General features: G+C 55.6%; 1 protein-coding gene across 1 annotated transcript in view; it reads right to left on the bottom strand.

Annotated features, from left to right (window-relative positions):
• The window catches only part of PLICBS_002161 (nonribosomal peptide synthase), a gene marked incomplete at both ends in the record, with an annotated part of 35,906 nt that overhangs the window by 17,900 nt on the left and 1,988 nt on the right, over window positions 1-16,018 (bottom strand). The window contains one exon of the mRNA XM_065599969.1: window positions 1-16,018. This exon is cut by the window's left edge and continues 17,900 nt beyond it. Within this exon, the coding sequence (XP_065456041.1) occupies window positions 1-16,018 (16,018 nt within the window).

Raw genomic sequence — 16,018 nt, 5'->3', positions numbered from 1 at the left:
GGAGGGTTAGTATGAACCAAGTCTCCTTTGTTGAAGTCGACACGATACCGAAGCGAGACAGAGGCGCGCCGTAACCCATAAGCTCTGCCTTGCAATGAGCAACGTACGACTTTAGCACTGTGTCATTACGCCACCTCAACTCATCGTCAATGACAACTTGCAGGGTCTGGTCGCGTAACATGACAATTCGCGTTCTCAGGATCTCGTGCCTGGTGTAAGTGTCTTCGCAGGCCCTCTTGAGTCTGTCGACATCCATGGTTGGTGGAAGGCGGAAGATGTTGCGTGCGACATATGCACCGTCGCCTTGTTGTGACAGACTCATGATACCTTCCTGAAGGGCTGTGGCTGGATAGACATCCAAAACCTGCTCTGGCTCTGTGGAGCACGCGCGAGAAGCATCTTGACGCAACATGTCCACGTCGCGAAGAGCAGATGGCAGCAGGCTGAATGGCGGGACATCGTGCAGGTCATGCTCGGTGACAACCTTGGCCGCCTGTGCCATGGCTTGCAGCGTGGGATTCTCAAAAATTGCAACAACACTCAGCGAAATGCCACGCTGCTGCGCAGTGCCCACCAAGCGCATCGCAGTGACAGAATCGCCGCCGGCACGGATAAAATGGGTGTCCAGGCCAATTGAGTCCGATGGCAGACGTAAGATCTCTGCCCAGAGCTGCTGTAGCAGGCGTTCCATCTCTGTCTGGGGTTCCCGCATCTCTAGGTCGTTTGACCCAAGGCTGTAAGCCTCGCGAATCTCCAGTGCCGTTCGACCAGAAATGTGGCGGTGTAATAATTTTCTGTCCGCTTTGGCGCTGGACGTCGTCGGCAGGACGCGAAGAGGGATGTATAGTGACGGGATCATGTAAGACGGAAGCCTTTGCTCCATATGAGCTATGGCCACTGACATCATCTTGCGATCCTCCGGTGTGAGTGTGGTGAGGATGTCGGACTCATCCGAGCCGACAGGGACTTGTGTGTCATCAGAGCAGAAGAAGGCAGCGAGCATGTCGTTGCCTCCTTCCAGCTCTCGCGTACCTCCAATGATCTCCACAACAATGTGCGACAGTTCAGGAAGGCAAGCTCGCATGTGTTCTTCGATGTCGCCAAGCTCGATGCGCTGTCCGTTCAGCTTGACTTGCGTGTCCCGGCGGCCAACGTACTGGAGTTCACCGTAGGGGTTGATGTACCGGACAAGGTCGCCGGTACGATACACTCTACCCCCAATGTGTGCGGTGTTCCCTCGAAGAGCCCAGGCTGGCGCCAGTACGAATGCAGCGTTGGTCTTGTCGACGTCATTGAGATAGCCGTCGGCAAGCGAAGGTCCTTGGCTGAGCAACTCTCCGACCTGGCCTACCGGAGCCAGCTTGGTATGATCGTCTCGGTCAACGACCCAAGTGCGGAAGCCGACACCACGACCGATACTAGATGCGGTTCTCGCATCTTGGACGATGTTGGCACTGATGAGCACACAGGCTTCGGTTGGGCCATACGCGTTGACGACCCTCACACCAGCGTCGAGCCAAGGAGCAGCGACCTTGCCAGTCAAAGCATCACCACCAATGACGAGGGTTCGTAAAGAGCGAGCGTGTTGCGGCGACAGTAGCTGAGCCACAAGAGGTGTGAGGAGGGCCCAATTGGCTGAAGCTGTATTGATGAAATCTCCGAGAAGGCTTGGGTCCATTCGCTGCGTCTCGGTGGGAATGCAGACAGCGCCGCCGACAAACAAAGTCGCAATGATCTCCGAAATGCTCGCATCGAAGACATGAGACGCGAATTGCAATGCGCGGGTTTGTGTGCCTTCGATGTCGTAGCCCAATGGCTGGCGATGCTGTTTCATCGCAGTGCACAAGGCACGATGCGAGACCGTAACACCTTTAGGCTTGCCTGTGCTACCAGAGGTAAACAGGATATAGGCCAGATCACTGGGAGACGCGCGCTGAGCCAAGTCAGTGGAAGTCGAACGAGAGTCCTGCCATTCCTCCAGGACTGTCGGCACCGTAAACACAGTGGTTGCCAATTGACTAGCTGTCTCGCTGGTCGAGGGCGAACACAAGATCACGGATGTGCCCAGTTGCTCAACGACATCCAGCATGCGCTCCTTGGGATGCTTGGGGTCAAGGGGCACGAAGGCAGCGCCAGACTTTAGCACAGCAAGCATGGCGACAATGTACCACGCTGTGTGTTCGAAGCAGAGCGGAACCTTGCTGCCGGGTCCTATGTTCGCAACAGAAGTCATGTATTGCGCAAGCCGGTTTGAAGTCTCATCAAGGTCTTTATATGTCCAGGAGCTCTTGGTAGATGCATCGTTGATGTTGGAGATCGAGAAGACGGCTTCAGCTGCTGGGTTGGTCGAAGCCACTCTGGTGAACTCGGCCGCGACAGTGGTGTCGCAAACTTGCATGCCTGCATCGGAAGTGTCTGCCCAGGTTTCAATCTGCGCAAAGTCCTCAGTTGTGAACAACGACACTGTATCGAGTGGCAGCGAATCGTCTTTCTGTGAGAGCTGGGAAATGACAGTGCTGAACTGCTTGACAATGGCGCCCGCGTGGAAACTCGAAATCACCGATGGGTCGAAGGTTGTCTGCAGGGTAATGGTCGCATCGTCGTGGAGGAGACATTCCATGACGAGAGGATACACATGATAGCCGCCGTGATCCTCTATGGTGTGGACCACTTCGATTCCCAAAGCATTGTCGAATTGATGTGCTGGCTGAATGACGAGGAGGTTCTGGAAGTCGCACGCGTTGGCGGCAGCAGCGCTTAGCCTGGCGATATTCTGGACGCCAAAGTGCTCGTACGCAATCATTGCGTTTGACTGGGCTTGGACTTGACGGAGAAATGAGGCGATTGTCGCGCCATTGTCATTTTCAGGAACATGCATCGTGATCGGAAGGGTGGCCAGGGTTGGTCCAAGCAGTGAGTCGATGCCAGCAACAGGGGCGTTACGCCCGGAAACCACTGTGCCAAACACAACATCTCGCGACTGGGACCACTGGCAGAGTACCAAGGCCCACGCAGCACGAAGGAGAGTGGAGGTTGTCACGTCAGACACTCCCTTGCTGGGCGAAGGGATGCTCTGCTTCATCACCTCATGCCGATTCGTGAAGGAGCTGTCGACTCTGTTCGAGCTCGGGAAGTGCTCAAGCCTGCGTCTGCCAAGATCAAGCTCTCGCTTCCAGAAGTCCCGAAGATCCTCCTGGCTGGCTTCCAGCGTGAATTGAACGTACTTCTTGAAGAGTCGTTGTTCTTCATGGAGAAGATCAGTAGCTTCATCCTGGTAAAAGCGGACGAGCATGTTGAAGATGTGTGGCAAACACCAGCCGTCGTAGACAGAATGGTGAACGGTCCAGACGAAGAATGTGCTGTTTCCGTCTCTCACGATTCCTTGTCTAGAAAGTGGCCTGCCGTGTGTAATCGGTTCGTTCTTCTCTCGCTCGACGAATGCCTCCAGTTGCGTCTGACCTGTCGCCGGTTCAGGCTGTGCGAGCCAAGTGACAGGCTCACGCAACACGACCTGCAAAAGCTCCCCGCGGCAGACAACTATGCGAGTGCGCAAAGTGTCACATTTGCCGACGGTCATCTCCCATGCCCGCTGGAATCGCGGAACGTCAAAGTGCGTGGGCAATTTGAGGACGTTGCGGGTCGTGTAGGACTGTGTCTTCTTCTGGGCCAGGGCCATGAGGCCCTCCTGGAGAGGAGTGCATGGGTATGCGTCCTCGATTATGTTACCATTGACGCCCATTACTTGTGTCGCACTCTGTAACAGAGCATCCCGAGTTTCGCTTGGGATGAGGCTGAAGGCCGGAATCGCTGCACTCAGGAATGCGCCGGAGCTAGACTTGGACAAGGCATCGGCTTTGGCGGCAACACTGTGTAGCCTCGGGTCCTGGAAAATGTCCCGAACGCTCAGCAAAATACCCTCTTTTCTTGCCAATGTGACAAGCCTGATTGCAGCAATCGAGTCACCACCTAGCCTGAGAAAGCTATCGTCGCGGCCAATCGCGGCGGCACTGTCGAGGTCAAGCACAGTTGCCCACAGGCGTTGCAGGGCCGTCTCCGTGACCGTCTCCGGTGCTACTTTATGGCCGTTGTCGATGTCCTGCAAACTGTAGGCTGCAAGCTTGTCTCCGGTGATGACCGTGGACAAATTCGCAAGTGTGGTCCGATCGAGTTTGGTGGCAGTGACGGTAACCATTTGGCTCATGGGTACGAAGATGGTGGGAACCATGTACGGCGGTAGCGTGATTGAGAGGGCGCTTATGATACCACTGATGAGCTGCCTGATCTCGGTCGTCATGGGGAGCAGGATCTTGTCAGCCAAACCGCTCACGTCCTCATCTCGTGATGCCACCGTGTAGGTCTGTCCAGAAACACTGAAGTACACGGCGAGCGCGGCTGCCTTTCCAGGCTGCTTGAACACTGATACGGCAAGCTCGCTGGCTGCTGGCAGCTTCGTGCGGATGTGATGCTCAATCTCACTGAGCTCGATCCTAAAGCCGCGAATCTTGACCTGTGTGTCTTTGCGACTGACGAATTCCATCGTTCCATCGGGGTTGTAGTAAGCCAAGTCGCCACTTTTGAAGAATCGCTTGTCATGGACGGATTCTGTCGGAGCCCAGCTTGGAAGCTCTGTGATGACCGCAGCAGCAGTCTTCACTGGATCGTCGAGGTAGCCCTTTGTGATTGTAGGACCATGAATCATGACCTCTCCAACGCAACCAATCGGTGCCAAGCGCATGGGATCGCTCGCATTAACGATCCAGCACCGGCCACCGATCGGGCTGCCGATGTTAAGAGGTGAAGGCTTCTGCTCGGATGGGGTGAACTCCTTCAGGCTGCTAAACAAGCACGTCTCGGAAGGGCCCCAACCATTGAATAACCGAACGCGACCGACCCAAGTTTCGAGCAGATCCTTCGTGACTGGCTCACCTGCAAGAAGGAGGAGTTCAACATTAGGCACGTCGTCTGGAGAAATGACGCGAGCGAAACTCGGAGTCTGGAACATCCAGTTTATGCGCTGCTCCGCGATGAATTGCGCAAGATTATCTTTGCGGGTATCTTCGGACGGGATGCAGATGCAAGCTCCGGAGACAAGCGGAAGCAGAGTTTCTCCAATGCAAAGGTCGAAGACGTACGCAGCAAACTGTAGAATTCGCACCGTCGGCGTCATGCCCAGTCTTTTTGCGATCGCCACCATGGCAGTACTCACACCACCATGGCGCATGATCATTCCCTTTGGAACGCCTGTCGATCCTGACGTGAACAGAACATATACTGGGTGATCCGCTGTAACCGCAGTCTTGGGTGCCGTGGACCCAGTCGTACCGTCGCGAAGCAGGGTCTGGTCCAGATCCAACGACAGCTCTATGGCGTTGGAATGTAGTGCTGAGATGTATTTGAGATGGTGAGACGACGTCAATACGACTGGTGACTGTGTCTGTGCAAGAATTGCTCTGTGCCGTTTCTCGGGGTGCGATGGATCCAAAGTTACCCACGCGCCTCCGGCCTTGTTGATTCCCATCATTGCCACCATGACCCAAACAGACTTCTCGAAGCAGATCGGAATGAGGGTGCCGGGTTCGATCTTGTGCGTCGTAGTAAGATGATGGGCTACGCGGTTGGCCGCCTTGTCGAGCTCCGCATATGTGAGAACGCCGTCCCACGCTGAGACAGCGGTCGCATCGGGCCGCAAAGCAACTTGCCGTTCAAACAGCGTGTGAATGCAAGAGTCCACGATCTCAGGCATGGCGCTGCTATTCCATGAAGCCATCTGCTCAAAGTCGTGAGCAGAAAGCGGGTTGACATCCCCAACCACCTTTGGGAGACAGGACTTGAGTGAGGTCCCAGTTCCTGCAAGCTGCTGAACGACGCTCTCGAATTGCAAACCCATGTTGGCAGCCTCTGACTCTGAGAGAAGTCCTGTGTCGTATGTGATTGTGACGTCAACCTCATCGCCATCCCCAAGGTGGCACTGAAACACGAGCGGATTCGTGAAAAACTGGCCGCCGTCGACGGACAGTGAATCCGAGGTTGGCTGGATATCGAGCAACGAATCACCAAGGTCGTCGCCTTGCAGTTTCGTAAGCCTAGGAGGGTGCACGACGAACAGCGACTGGAAGTTGCAGGCGTCGCGGGCTGCCGGGCTAATCTTGGCGATGTTCTGGAGGCCGACCTGCTCATAAGGGATCATGGCGTTCGTTTGACTTTGAACTTCTCGAAGGAAGTCGCCAATGGGGCGGGTCTGGTCAATTTTGATGCGGACCGGAACAGTGGCGATGGCTGGACCGATGATATGCTCCAGGCCCTGGACAGGAGCAGTACGTCCCGACACCGTGCTGCCGAAAACCACGTCATCTGAGTCCGCATGTCTGGCGATGACGAGCGCCCAGGCAGCGCGCACAAGAGCCGCCTTGGTGACACCCAGCGACTTGAAAGATCCGCTCGTCGCAAAGCTCAGTGATTGCCTCCAGTTCTCGCCCTGGCCTGACCGGCTCCTACCCTGGCTGGTGCGTGGAAACGGCGTGGCGGCGGCGTTGTCCAAGTGGGATGCCCACCAGCTTTCAGATTCATCAGATCTAAGGGACTGAGTGTATCGGATGAATGAAGAATATGGAACCATCTCTTGTCTCTGAATGAGATCCTGCGGGGATGTGATATTGCTGTTGTATGCTCTGTGGAAGGCCTCGAGCATCAGTCGCATCGACCATCCATCGTAAATGGCATGATGCATTGTCCAGACAAAGTAGGTATGTCCAGAAGTCTTATCTTCTACCAGAGCAAAGCGGCACAGGGGGTCTCCAAAGCTCATAGGCTCGTGTTTGTCCTGCCGCAGGTAGGACGCGATGTCAGTGCCGTGATGCCACGGCTGAGATTGAGACACGACGACTTGGACAAAGTCCTGCTCTCCCAGAGAAACAAGCCGAGTTCGAAGCGCCTCTGCAGAAGCTTCGACTACCTCAAAAGCTTGCTTGAACCTTTCGAGGTCAATCGTCCCTGGGAGCCTAAAGACGGTTTGCATCACATATGCTCCGTGCTGCTTTTCTGTGAGCGCCATGAGACCCTCTTGCAGTGGCGTACAAGGGTATGCATCTTCGATTGTTGCAGTCTCATCCAGGTGGCATGCTTTCTTTGCCTCCGCAAGGAGGACAGCGGTCGGAATGGATGAATTGAGTAATGATAGCGGCTCTGCGTGGCCGACGTCGCCGGCAGAGGCTTGCTCACCATGTCCGGCAAGCTTGTCGAGGGACGCAGCCATCAAAGACAACTGTGGTGTGTCGAACACCATAGCGACCGATAGCTCCAGACCTCTGCCGCGGGCGGCACTGATGAGCCTCATTGCGGCGACAGAGTCACCACCGAGTTGCAGGAAGCTGTCATCGGCACCGATTCTGTCCGCTGCCACGCCCAAGACATCGGCCCACAGCAAGTGCAGTTCGCGCTCCGTTGGGGTGGAAGGTTCACGCTTCTCTCTGTCCGCCACAGCGAGAGAGTGCAAGGCAAACGCGACCTCGTCCAGCTCTTTGGTGACCTTCCGCAGCAGGGCTCGGTCGGTCTTTCCGGAAGGAACTCTGGGGATTTGCTTGAATGGCATGAACAATGTTGGGATCATATATCGAGGCAACTTCTGCCCGAGGGCCTCGACAAGTGCAACAAAGTTCGTGCGGATGTCTGTGGTGATTGACAGAAGTGCCGACTGACCATGGATCTGGAGAGCCTGGCTCACTTGCGTATCTTTCAGCAACAGTGAGGTGTCTTTGAGGCCGATGAATGCAACGAGAAGCGAGTCCTTTGGATCATCGCTCATGGAGACAACGTCGGCGACGACCTGGTCAGCCTCGGCACATTGGGTGCGAAGCTGATGCTCAACCTCATTCAGCTCAATGCGTAGGCCTCGTAATTTGACCTGCGTGTCCTTGCGACCAAGACACTCGAGCAGGCCGTCAGAATTATAGCGGACCAGGTCGCCAGTCTTGTACACCCGTCGTGACACGCCGGGGCCTTGATCGGGAAGCCACACGGGTCCCTCAATAAAGGATGCCGAAGTCTTGGCCGGATCTCCAAGGTAATGGCGAGCCAGAAGAGGGCCTTGAATAAGCAGCTCGCCCACGCAACCCCAGGGTGTCAAGCGGTCGTGGTCATTTACGTCAGCGATCCAGAATGTTGTGCCGATAGCCTGGCCGATGATCATGGGGGAGTCGCCGTGATCTTTTACCGTATACGAGGAACAAACGATGCAAGTCTCTGTCGGCCCGTAGGCCAAAATGAGCTTCGCCTTGTCGGGACCATCGCCGCCGTCATGCCACGTCTCGACGTTGTCGGTGCGAACTGGTTCGCCGCCAAGTACCACCGTCTTCAAACCTGGTACAAGCTTGGGGGTGATGAGGCGGCCAACCGAGGGCGTTAGGAGAGTCCAGTTGACGTTCATTTCATTCATCGCGTTGGCGAGATCGTTGACTCGCGAAGAGTCCGACGGGACGCAAACACAGCCGCCCTGCGTCAAGGTTACAAGCGTTTCGATGAGTGACGCATCGAAAACATAAGAGCAGAACTGCATGACCCTCGAGGACGAGTTCAAGTACAAAGACTTTGCAAACGCAGGCGCAGCGGTTGCGAGACTGCGATGCTCGATGACAACACCCTTTGGAACACCAGTGCTCCCGGACGTGAACATGGCATACACGGCATTCATTGGCTTGGTCATGGACGGGAGCAATGGCTGCGATTCAGGCAACTTGTCGACAAGAGCCTCACAGACTGTAATGGATTGTTCCGCGATCCCTTGACAGGCCTCGCTGGTGGACGGAGAGACGAGAAGAAGTCGTGCTCTTGCCAGCTGACAGACGGTTCGCCGCCGATCAACGGGATGTGATGGGTCGAGAGGAACAAATGCAGCGCCTGCTTTCATTATGGCAACCATTGAAATGATGGCCCAGGCGGACTTTTCGATGCAAAACGGGACAAACGTGTCTGGGCCGACGCCGACGCCGAGTGACAGAAGATGGTGAGCAAGGCGAGTTGAGGCGTCGTCAATCTGGGCGTAGGTAAATGACCCATCCCAAGCACAGATGGCTTCCGCTGACCCGCGGCTCTTGGCTTGACTGGCGATCAAGTCATGGACAAGTCCATTTTGGGTGACAGGCAGTTCGGAGTTGAGAGTTTGGATCCTGCTCAAGTCATAGGAGCTCGTCATGTTGATGTTGTCCACTGTGTGGTCGGGGAGCTCGACAGCGCTGCCAAGCTGGCTGACGACCTGCTCAAACTGATGCAGAACAGTACGGACCTCATCTTCGGAGATATAGGCAGCACTGTACCGAGCAGTTATCTGCACGCTGTTGTCTTGTGGCTGGGGTACGCACTCTAGAATGAATGGATGAGTGTAGAATCCTTCGTTGAGCGCTTGAGTGACATTCGTCATGCCGAGCAGGTCGGCGCTGTTGCCCACTGTCTGAATCACCATCAGGGTTCGAAATCTTGTTGCTTCTCGAGCATCGGGACTGATTCGTGCAATGTTCTGCAGCCCCTTTTGTTCGTATTGGATCATGTTCGCTCCTTGTTGTTGCACGTTGCTCAGGAACTGGTGCTGAGACTGGGCTCGATCAATGTGCACGCGAACAGGCACCGTTGCGATAGTAGGCCCAATCATGCCATCAATGCCACCCAGCGCCGCGTTGCGCCCGGATAATGTCGAACCGAAAATGACATCGTCTGAATCTGTGTACCGGGAAAGCACAAATGCCCATGCCGCCCGAAGGATAGTGGCAGTGGTGATGTCTGACTCCTTGACGCGAATCAGAGGGAACTTGAAGTCGATAGATGAATCAGCGCTCAAGTTGTGGCCCTGGCCTGTCTTCGCAGATCTGCTACCCGAGCCAAGTCTGGGGAAGTCGGTGACCTTGGTGCTGTCGGTCTCGGACTTCCAGTACACGTCGGATGAGGCGCCATTCGCATCTGAGAGATAGTTGACGAAGGCCGCGTAGGGGAGGCCCTTGCTCACTGTCATCCCACTATATGCCTTTTGAACGTCTCCCAGTATGGCGGGAAGACTCCATCCGTCGTAGATAGCGTGATGCATAGTCAAGACGAGGTGTCTTGTTCTGTCGGCACCCAAGGCCGAACCGACGACGGCGAATCTCATAAGAGGTGTTCCATATCCAATCAGCCCGCGACTGTCCTCTGAAATGTAAGTTTCGAGATCGATGTTCTCGTCATCTTGCCACGCAAAACTCTCCTTGAGTACGACCTGGATGGCAGATGATGCAACTTGCACGATTCGTGTGCGAAGGATACCGTGAGTTTGAACGACGGAGCTCCACGCTTCGCAGAGTCTGTTGATGTCCAGTGACGGAGGGACTCGAAGAACATTTCGAGCAATATAGCTTCCTTTCTGCTTCACAGAGCTTGCCATGACTGCCTCTTGGAGGGCAGTGCAGGGGTAGGCGTCCTCCACTTGGGACATGTCGATGAAATCCTCGCATTGCTGCGCAAGGGCCGAGGCTAGTGAATCCATGGTGGTATCTGCAGGCAGAAGCGAAAACGCTGGTATTTCTTGGTGGTCCTGTGACTCGCGTACAGCCATAATCGCATGCTGGCTGAGTCTCGGGTCGCGGAAGATATCGGCAACGGTCAAGGTGATGTGCTTGCGGCGAGCTGCCGAAACAAGCCGCATGGCAGCAATGGAGTCGCCACCTAATCTGAGGAAATTGTCCTCCGCCATAATTGAGTCGGGTGATCTACCAAGGATTGTAGCCCAAATGTCGCGAAGCTCGAGTTCCATTGGGCTGGACGCCGCTCGTTTACGCTCGGTTGAGAGCGCTGCTGCGGCTTCATGTCCCTGGAGTGAGTACGTCCCTATATCAGACTCGGACATTGTGCTGACCAGTTCGACGAGCTTCTTGTTGTCGACCTTGTCCGAGAGTGTGAGAGGGAAGTTGCGAAGAGGAATGTACAAGGACGGAATCATGTATTGAGGAAGCGCCGTGAGCAAGTCGCTTGCGAGATCAGACACGCGTGCTCCGAACTCCGGACTCGACGGAAGAACGTGCACGGCCGTAGACGAGTCGCCCGATGCTCTAGCTTCGCGAATGAAGGCAACGAGGACGTCTCTAGGCAGTGCGGCATTTGAACCGCTGGATCCACCCTGAGGAACAACGACGACGGCCGTCTGGCTTGTTGTTGAGCTTTTCAGGCTTGCCATTGCCTTCACTTGGTGCTGGATTTCGCCCAGCTCAAGGCGCTGACCATTGAGCTTGGCTTGCTGGTCATTGACTCTGCCCACATACTGTAGGTTGCCGTCAGGCATTCTTCTTGCCAAGTCGCCGGTGCGGTATGCTCGTTTCGCGAAGCCTGTATTATCCTTGCCGCTATCGTATTTGACCAGGAAAGATGCGTCTTCGATAAACGCCTTTGCAGTCTTATCGGCATCGCAAAGATATCCCCGTGCGAGAGAGGGGCCTTGAGCGTAGATCTCGCCGACGCAGCCTGGTGGGGTGAGCGTCTTACCATCGGCCTCCACAAGCCATCCAACGCTGCTGGTGTTGTAGCCGAGCACGCTGTCTACCGCGTCCTGTATGGATCGTATTCTATGGCTGGATATGATGACCGCGCATTCAGTAGGGCCGTATCCGTTGAACAACTTGACGTGACCCCACCATTGCTCTACACACTTTTTCGTGATGGCCTCGCCTCCGACAATGAGCGTCTTCAAGGTAGGCACCTCGTCTGGCTGAATGAGGAGTGCGAAAGACGGCGTGAAACCTGCGAAGTTGACCTCCATGTCGCGAATTGACTTTGGCACGTTGTTCATGCGCTCATGCTCTGTGGGGATACAAACGCAGCCGCCGAACATGAGAGTGCAAATGGTCTCAATCATATTGGCGTCGAAACCATGAGAGGAAAACTGAAGAGCGCGGGTGTGCGTTCCAAACTCCAAAAGAGTTCCCTGGTTGATGCAAGTGGAGGAAAGGGCTTCGTGTTCAATGATGACACCTTTCGGTGTGCCTGTCGTGCCGGAGGTAAAAAGACAGTATGCAGCGGTGCGAGGACTGGCCCGACCCGCAAGCGTCGTTGTTGAGCCGACGGGCAAAGGGAGAGAGAGCAAAAACTCCTGTGTTACTTCGATGACAGAACCCACGATGCTAGTAGTGGTCTCGGACATCTTTGTGACAGTGTAGGGTGTGACGAGCATGAACTTCGCGCCAAGCTGTTGCACAATCTGGGCACGTCGCTGTTCGGGATGGGAGTGCTCGAGAGGAACGAACGCGGCGCCAGCCTTGAGAATGGCAATCTGTGCCACAGCGTACAGGGGGCCTTTCTCGAAGCAGCAAGGCACGAACGAGTCGATCTCTATCCCGAGAGAGACCAAACGCCATGCCAATTTCGTGGACAGCTCGTCGAGCTCGCGATAGGTGAATGTTTGTGTCATGGAGATCAGCGCGGGCGCCGACGGCCTCTCCAAAGCCCGGCGCGAAATGATGTCGTGCGCACATTCCGAAACCCAGGTTGGTCGCTTCTTATTCACTTCCGTTACATGGGCCTGAAGCGCGGCATCAGATGCCAGCACAATGCTGCCCAAGGCAGTTGTGCCTTCGGCACGAGTCAACATGTCCATGACATGAGCAAGCTGGCGGCAGATGTTTTGAACTGTCGCCTCAGGGAGCATGTTGGCATCGAAGTTAACGTTGACGGTGAGGGACTTCCCCGGCTCGTCAATGATGCCTTCCAAAATGAATGCGTGCGTGTGAAAGTTGGCTCCGTGCATGGCGGCATTGGTCAGATCAAGCAGCTCCGTGGTCCCAGCCGGCAATGTGGTTGCCTCTTGAGGCGCTTGGAGTACCAAAAGAGTTTGCATGCTCGACACGTTCTCTGCTCCATCTTCAAGTCGAGCAATATTCTGAAGTCCATATTGTTCATATGCCAGCATTTCTGTAGTCGCTTCTTGAAGTTTTCGGAGGTACTCGTGAACCATCTGGGAAGCGTCAAGCTTGACACGGATTGGGACGGTATTGACCGTCGGGCCAACGATCGATTCAATACCCGGAACGCTAATACCACGACCCGTGACGACGGCGCCATAGAGGACATCATCTGTCCTCGAGTACTTGCCCTGAACAATGGCCCAAGCGGCGCGGAGCAGGGTTGTAGTCGTGATGTGCGAGTTCGCGCAGCGAGGAAGGGGCATTGCATGGGTGACGTAGCCATCTGTGCGCACATAGTCCGAGTTCTTGGCAGCCGGTGGAAAGGAAGGTCGACAGGAGCCTTCGAGCTGAGCGTGCCAAAAGGAAGCCGCATCCCCGTCGGCAATAGATTGGGTGTGCTGGATGAAGCGCGTGAACGGGATTGGCTCTTCGAGACCCGACGTGCCGCTCTTGTAGAGCTCGTTAACCTCGTGGGCCACGAGACGCAGAGATGGCCCATCGTACATCGCGTGGTGCGCTGTCCACACGAATGACAAGTTCCGGCCATTTTCGGGGCGAATGATTGCATATCTGGAAAGAGGCTTCCCAGTCGTCATCGGTATCGCGACGTCGCGACGCAAGTAGTCGTCCAAGTCGTCAGATTCCATCCAGGGCATTGTCTCAGCCCTCAACACAACCTGGACCATGCCAGCTGTTTGCGCGTCAACGATGCGTGTACGCAGCATGGCGTTTCGCAGCATAACATCGCGCCAGGTTTGCTTGAACCGCGACAGGTCAATGTCGGACGGCAGCGAGAAGACGATGCGACCCGTATAGGATGTAGGTTGCTTGTACGACAAGGCCATGAGCCCAATTTGCATGGTCGTGCAGGGGTAAACATCGACAATGTCGCTGTACGATTCCATGTCGCACATGCCAGCTACCTCCTGCTTCATGGCATCAATGTCCGTTTCGTCCACGAGCAGTTGAAATGGTCTTGCGTCCACGGCCACCTTCCCATCACTGAGGGTCGCAGCGGCCATAGCTTTAAGTTGGGGTGCCTTGAAGACCGTGGCAACATTCAGCACGAGTCCCCGGCGAGTCGCTAGGTTGACGAGCTTCATCGCGCCAATGGAATCGCCACCAAGCGCAAAGAAGTCGGTGTGGCGGCCGATTATCGTCAGATTGCCAAGCCCGAGGGCGGCGGCCCAGATCGTCCTCAGTTCAATCTCCAGCGGAGTCGTCGGCTCATCAGTCCCTACGACTTGTTGACCCTCGGGAGCAAACCTCAATCTTTCTTCCGCGCCAATGTTCTTGACGAGAGATACGAGGTGGCGCCGATTGACCTTCCCAGACGTCGTCCGCGGAGGGGTACCGTCCAGAATGAAGTAACTTGACGGCATCATGTACCGAGGCAAGACTCTGGCGAGAGCCTCGTGTGTCTCGGACACCAGCCGTTGCCTTTCCGGTGATACTACCTTCGCCAGGTGGACCTCCTCATTGTTATTCGCAAGTGCATCCCACATGAAAACCGCAAGATACTTGGGCTCATTGTTATCTCCACGCACAACGTCAACCATAGCGTTTGTCGTGTTCGGCATCGCCTGGTGGACGCGAGCCTCAATTTCGCCAATCTCAACTCTCTGTCCGTGCAGTTTGATCTGGGTATCTTTTCGGCCGATAAATGTAAAAGTCCCATCGCCATTCTGACGCACCAAGTCGCCGGTTCGGTACAGTCGTCGCTTTGGTTGTTGCCAGCCACTTTGCTGCACTGGTGGCAGCCAGTCCACGTCCTCCAGCCAGTTGGCAGCCGCTTTCTTGTCGACCCCTTCGAGGTACCCACGAGCCAGCATGGGCCCTTCTACGAGCAGCTCTCCAATGCATCCAACTGGAACGAGTCGCTTGATGTTGCTGGGGTCAACAACCCAGAAAATGGTTGCGAGTGGTCTACCAAGGTTAGCCGTGGAAGCTCCAAACTTACCGAGCTCAGTGTTCCACGCCGCCGCAGAAGCCTCAGAGGGTCCGTATGCACCGTGGAGGACCACCTTTCCTCTCCACTTGTCCGCCGTTTTGTTAGTGATCGCCTCGCCCATGAGCACCAGTTGCCGGACGCTGGGCACATCATCGGGGTTCAACAGTCCCGCGACAGTAGGTGTCAAGTACATGACTTCGGCCTGGAGCTTTCTGATGCTCCCAGCCAGGTCGCTGACTCGTTGCTGCTCGTCTGGGATGCAAATACAACCTCCATGCATCAGGGTAATGAGGACGTCGAAGATACCCACGTCGAATGTGAAGGCTGAGAACTGGAAGACGCGAGTCCCTGGCCCAATCTCCATCTTAGGCGCCGTTGCGACACCAGTAGTGCAGAAGCTACCATGGGAAATGACCATGCCCTTGGGCTTGCCGGTACTACCTGAAGTGAAGATAGCAAAGCTTGCGTGGTGGGGCTGCACGGCGTCCCGAGGATGTTGATCTTGAAGAGCGGCTTCATCTCGTTCTAATGAACGAACAGACTGTTCATCCACGAACACGAGTGTCTCTATTCCAGTAAGCTGCTCGGCGGCGTCTCGGCACTCTGTTGACGCGAGCATCACAGTCGCCTTGGTATCCTCCAGGATTCCCTGGAGGCGGGCTGGGGGCGCCGTCGGGTCCAGTGGAACGAAGCCGGCCCCAGCCTGCTGCACGGCAACAATGGCAACGACGGCCCAGGCACACTTGGGAAAGCAAATTGGGACGAGGTCGTCGGGGCGGACACCCGCCCTCCGTAACCGACTGGCGAGTTTGGATGAAAGCTCATTCAACTCAGAATAAGTGAAGTTCTTGTCCCAGGATGCCACAGCACTCCCGTTTGGCTGGCTTTGGACCTGGTGGGCAATGAGCCAGTGTGTGCATGCTTCCGTAGCTGGGCTGAGGTCTGCCTGAGCTGCCATGACGCGGTCAAGGTCCTTCGGGCCGATTGTTGGGATGTTCGATGTCTGGGCCTCAGGCTGGCTCATAATAGTCTGAAGTATCTGGGTGAACGAGTCGGCCAGGCTTGCCGCGTTATCTCCAGATAGCGCGGTCGTTTTATATGTGAAGGAAAGAGAGAGCGTATCGGGGGTCAGGTCAGCGGTCAAGGTAAGATCGTA

This window comes from Purpureocillium lilacinum (assembly GCF_023168085.1).
Source record: "Purpureocillium lilacinum CBS 284.36 DNA, scaffold_2, whole genome shotgun sequence".
Taxonomy (NCBI): domain Eukaryota; kingdom Fungi; phylum Ascomycota; class Sordariomycetes; order Hypocreales; family Ophiocordycipitaceae; genus Purpureocillium; species Purpureocillium lilacinum.
This window is presented reverse-complemented; position numbering and strand designations above follow the sequence as displayed.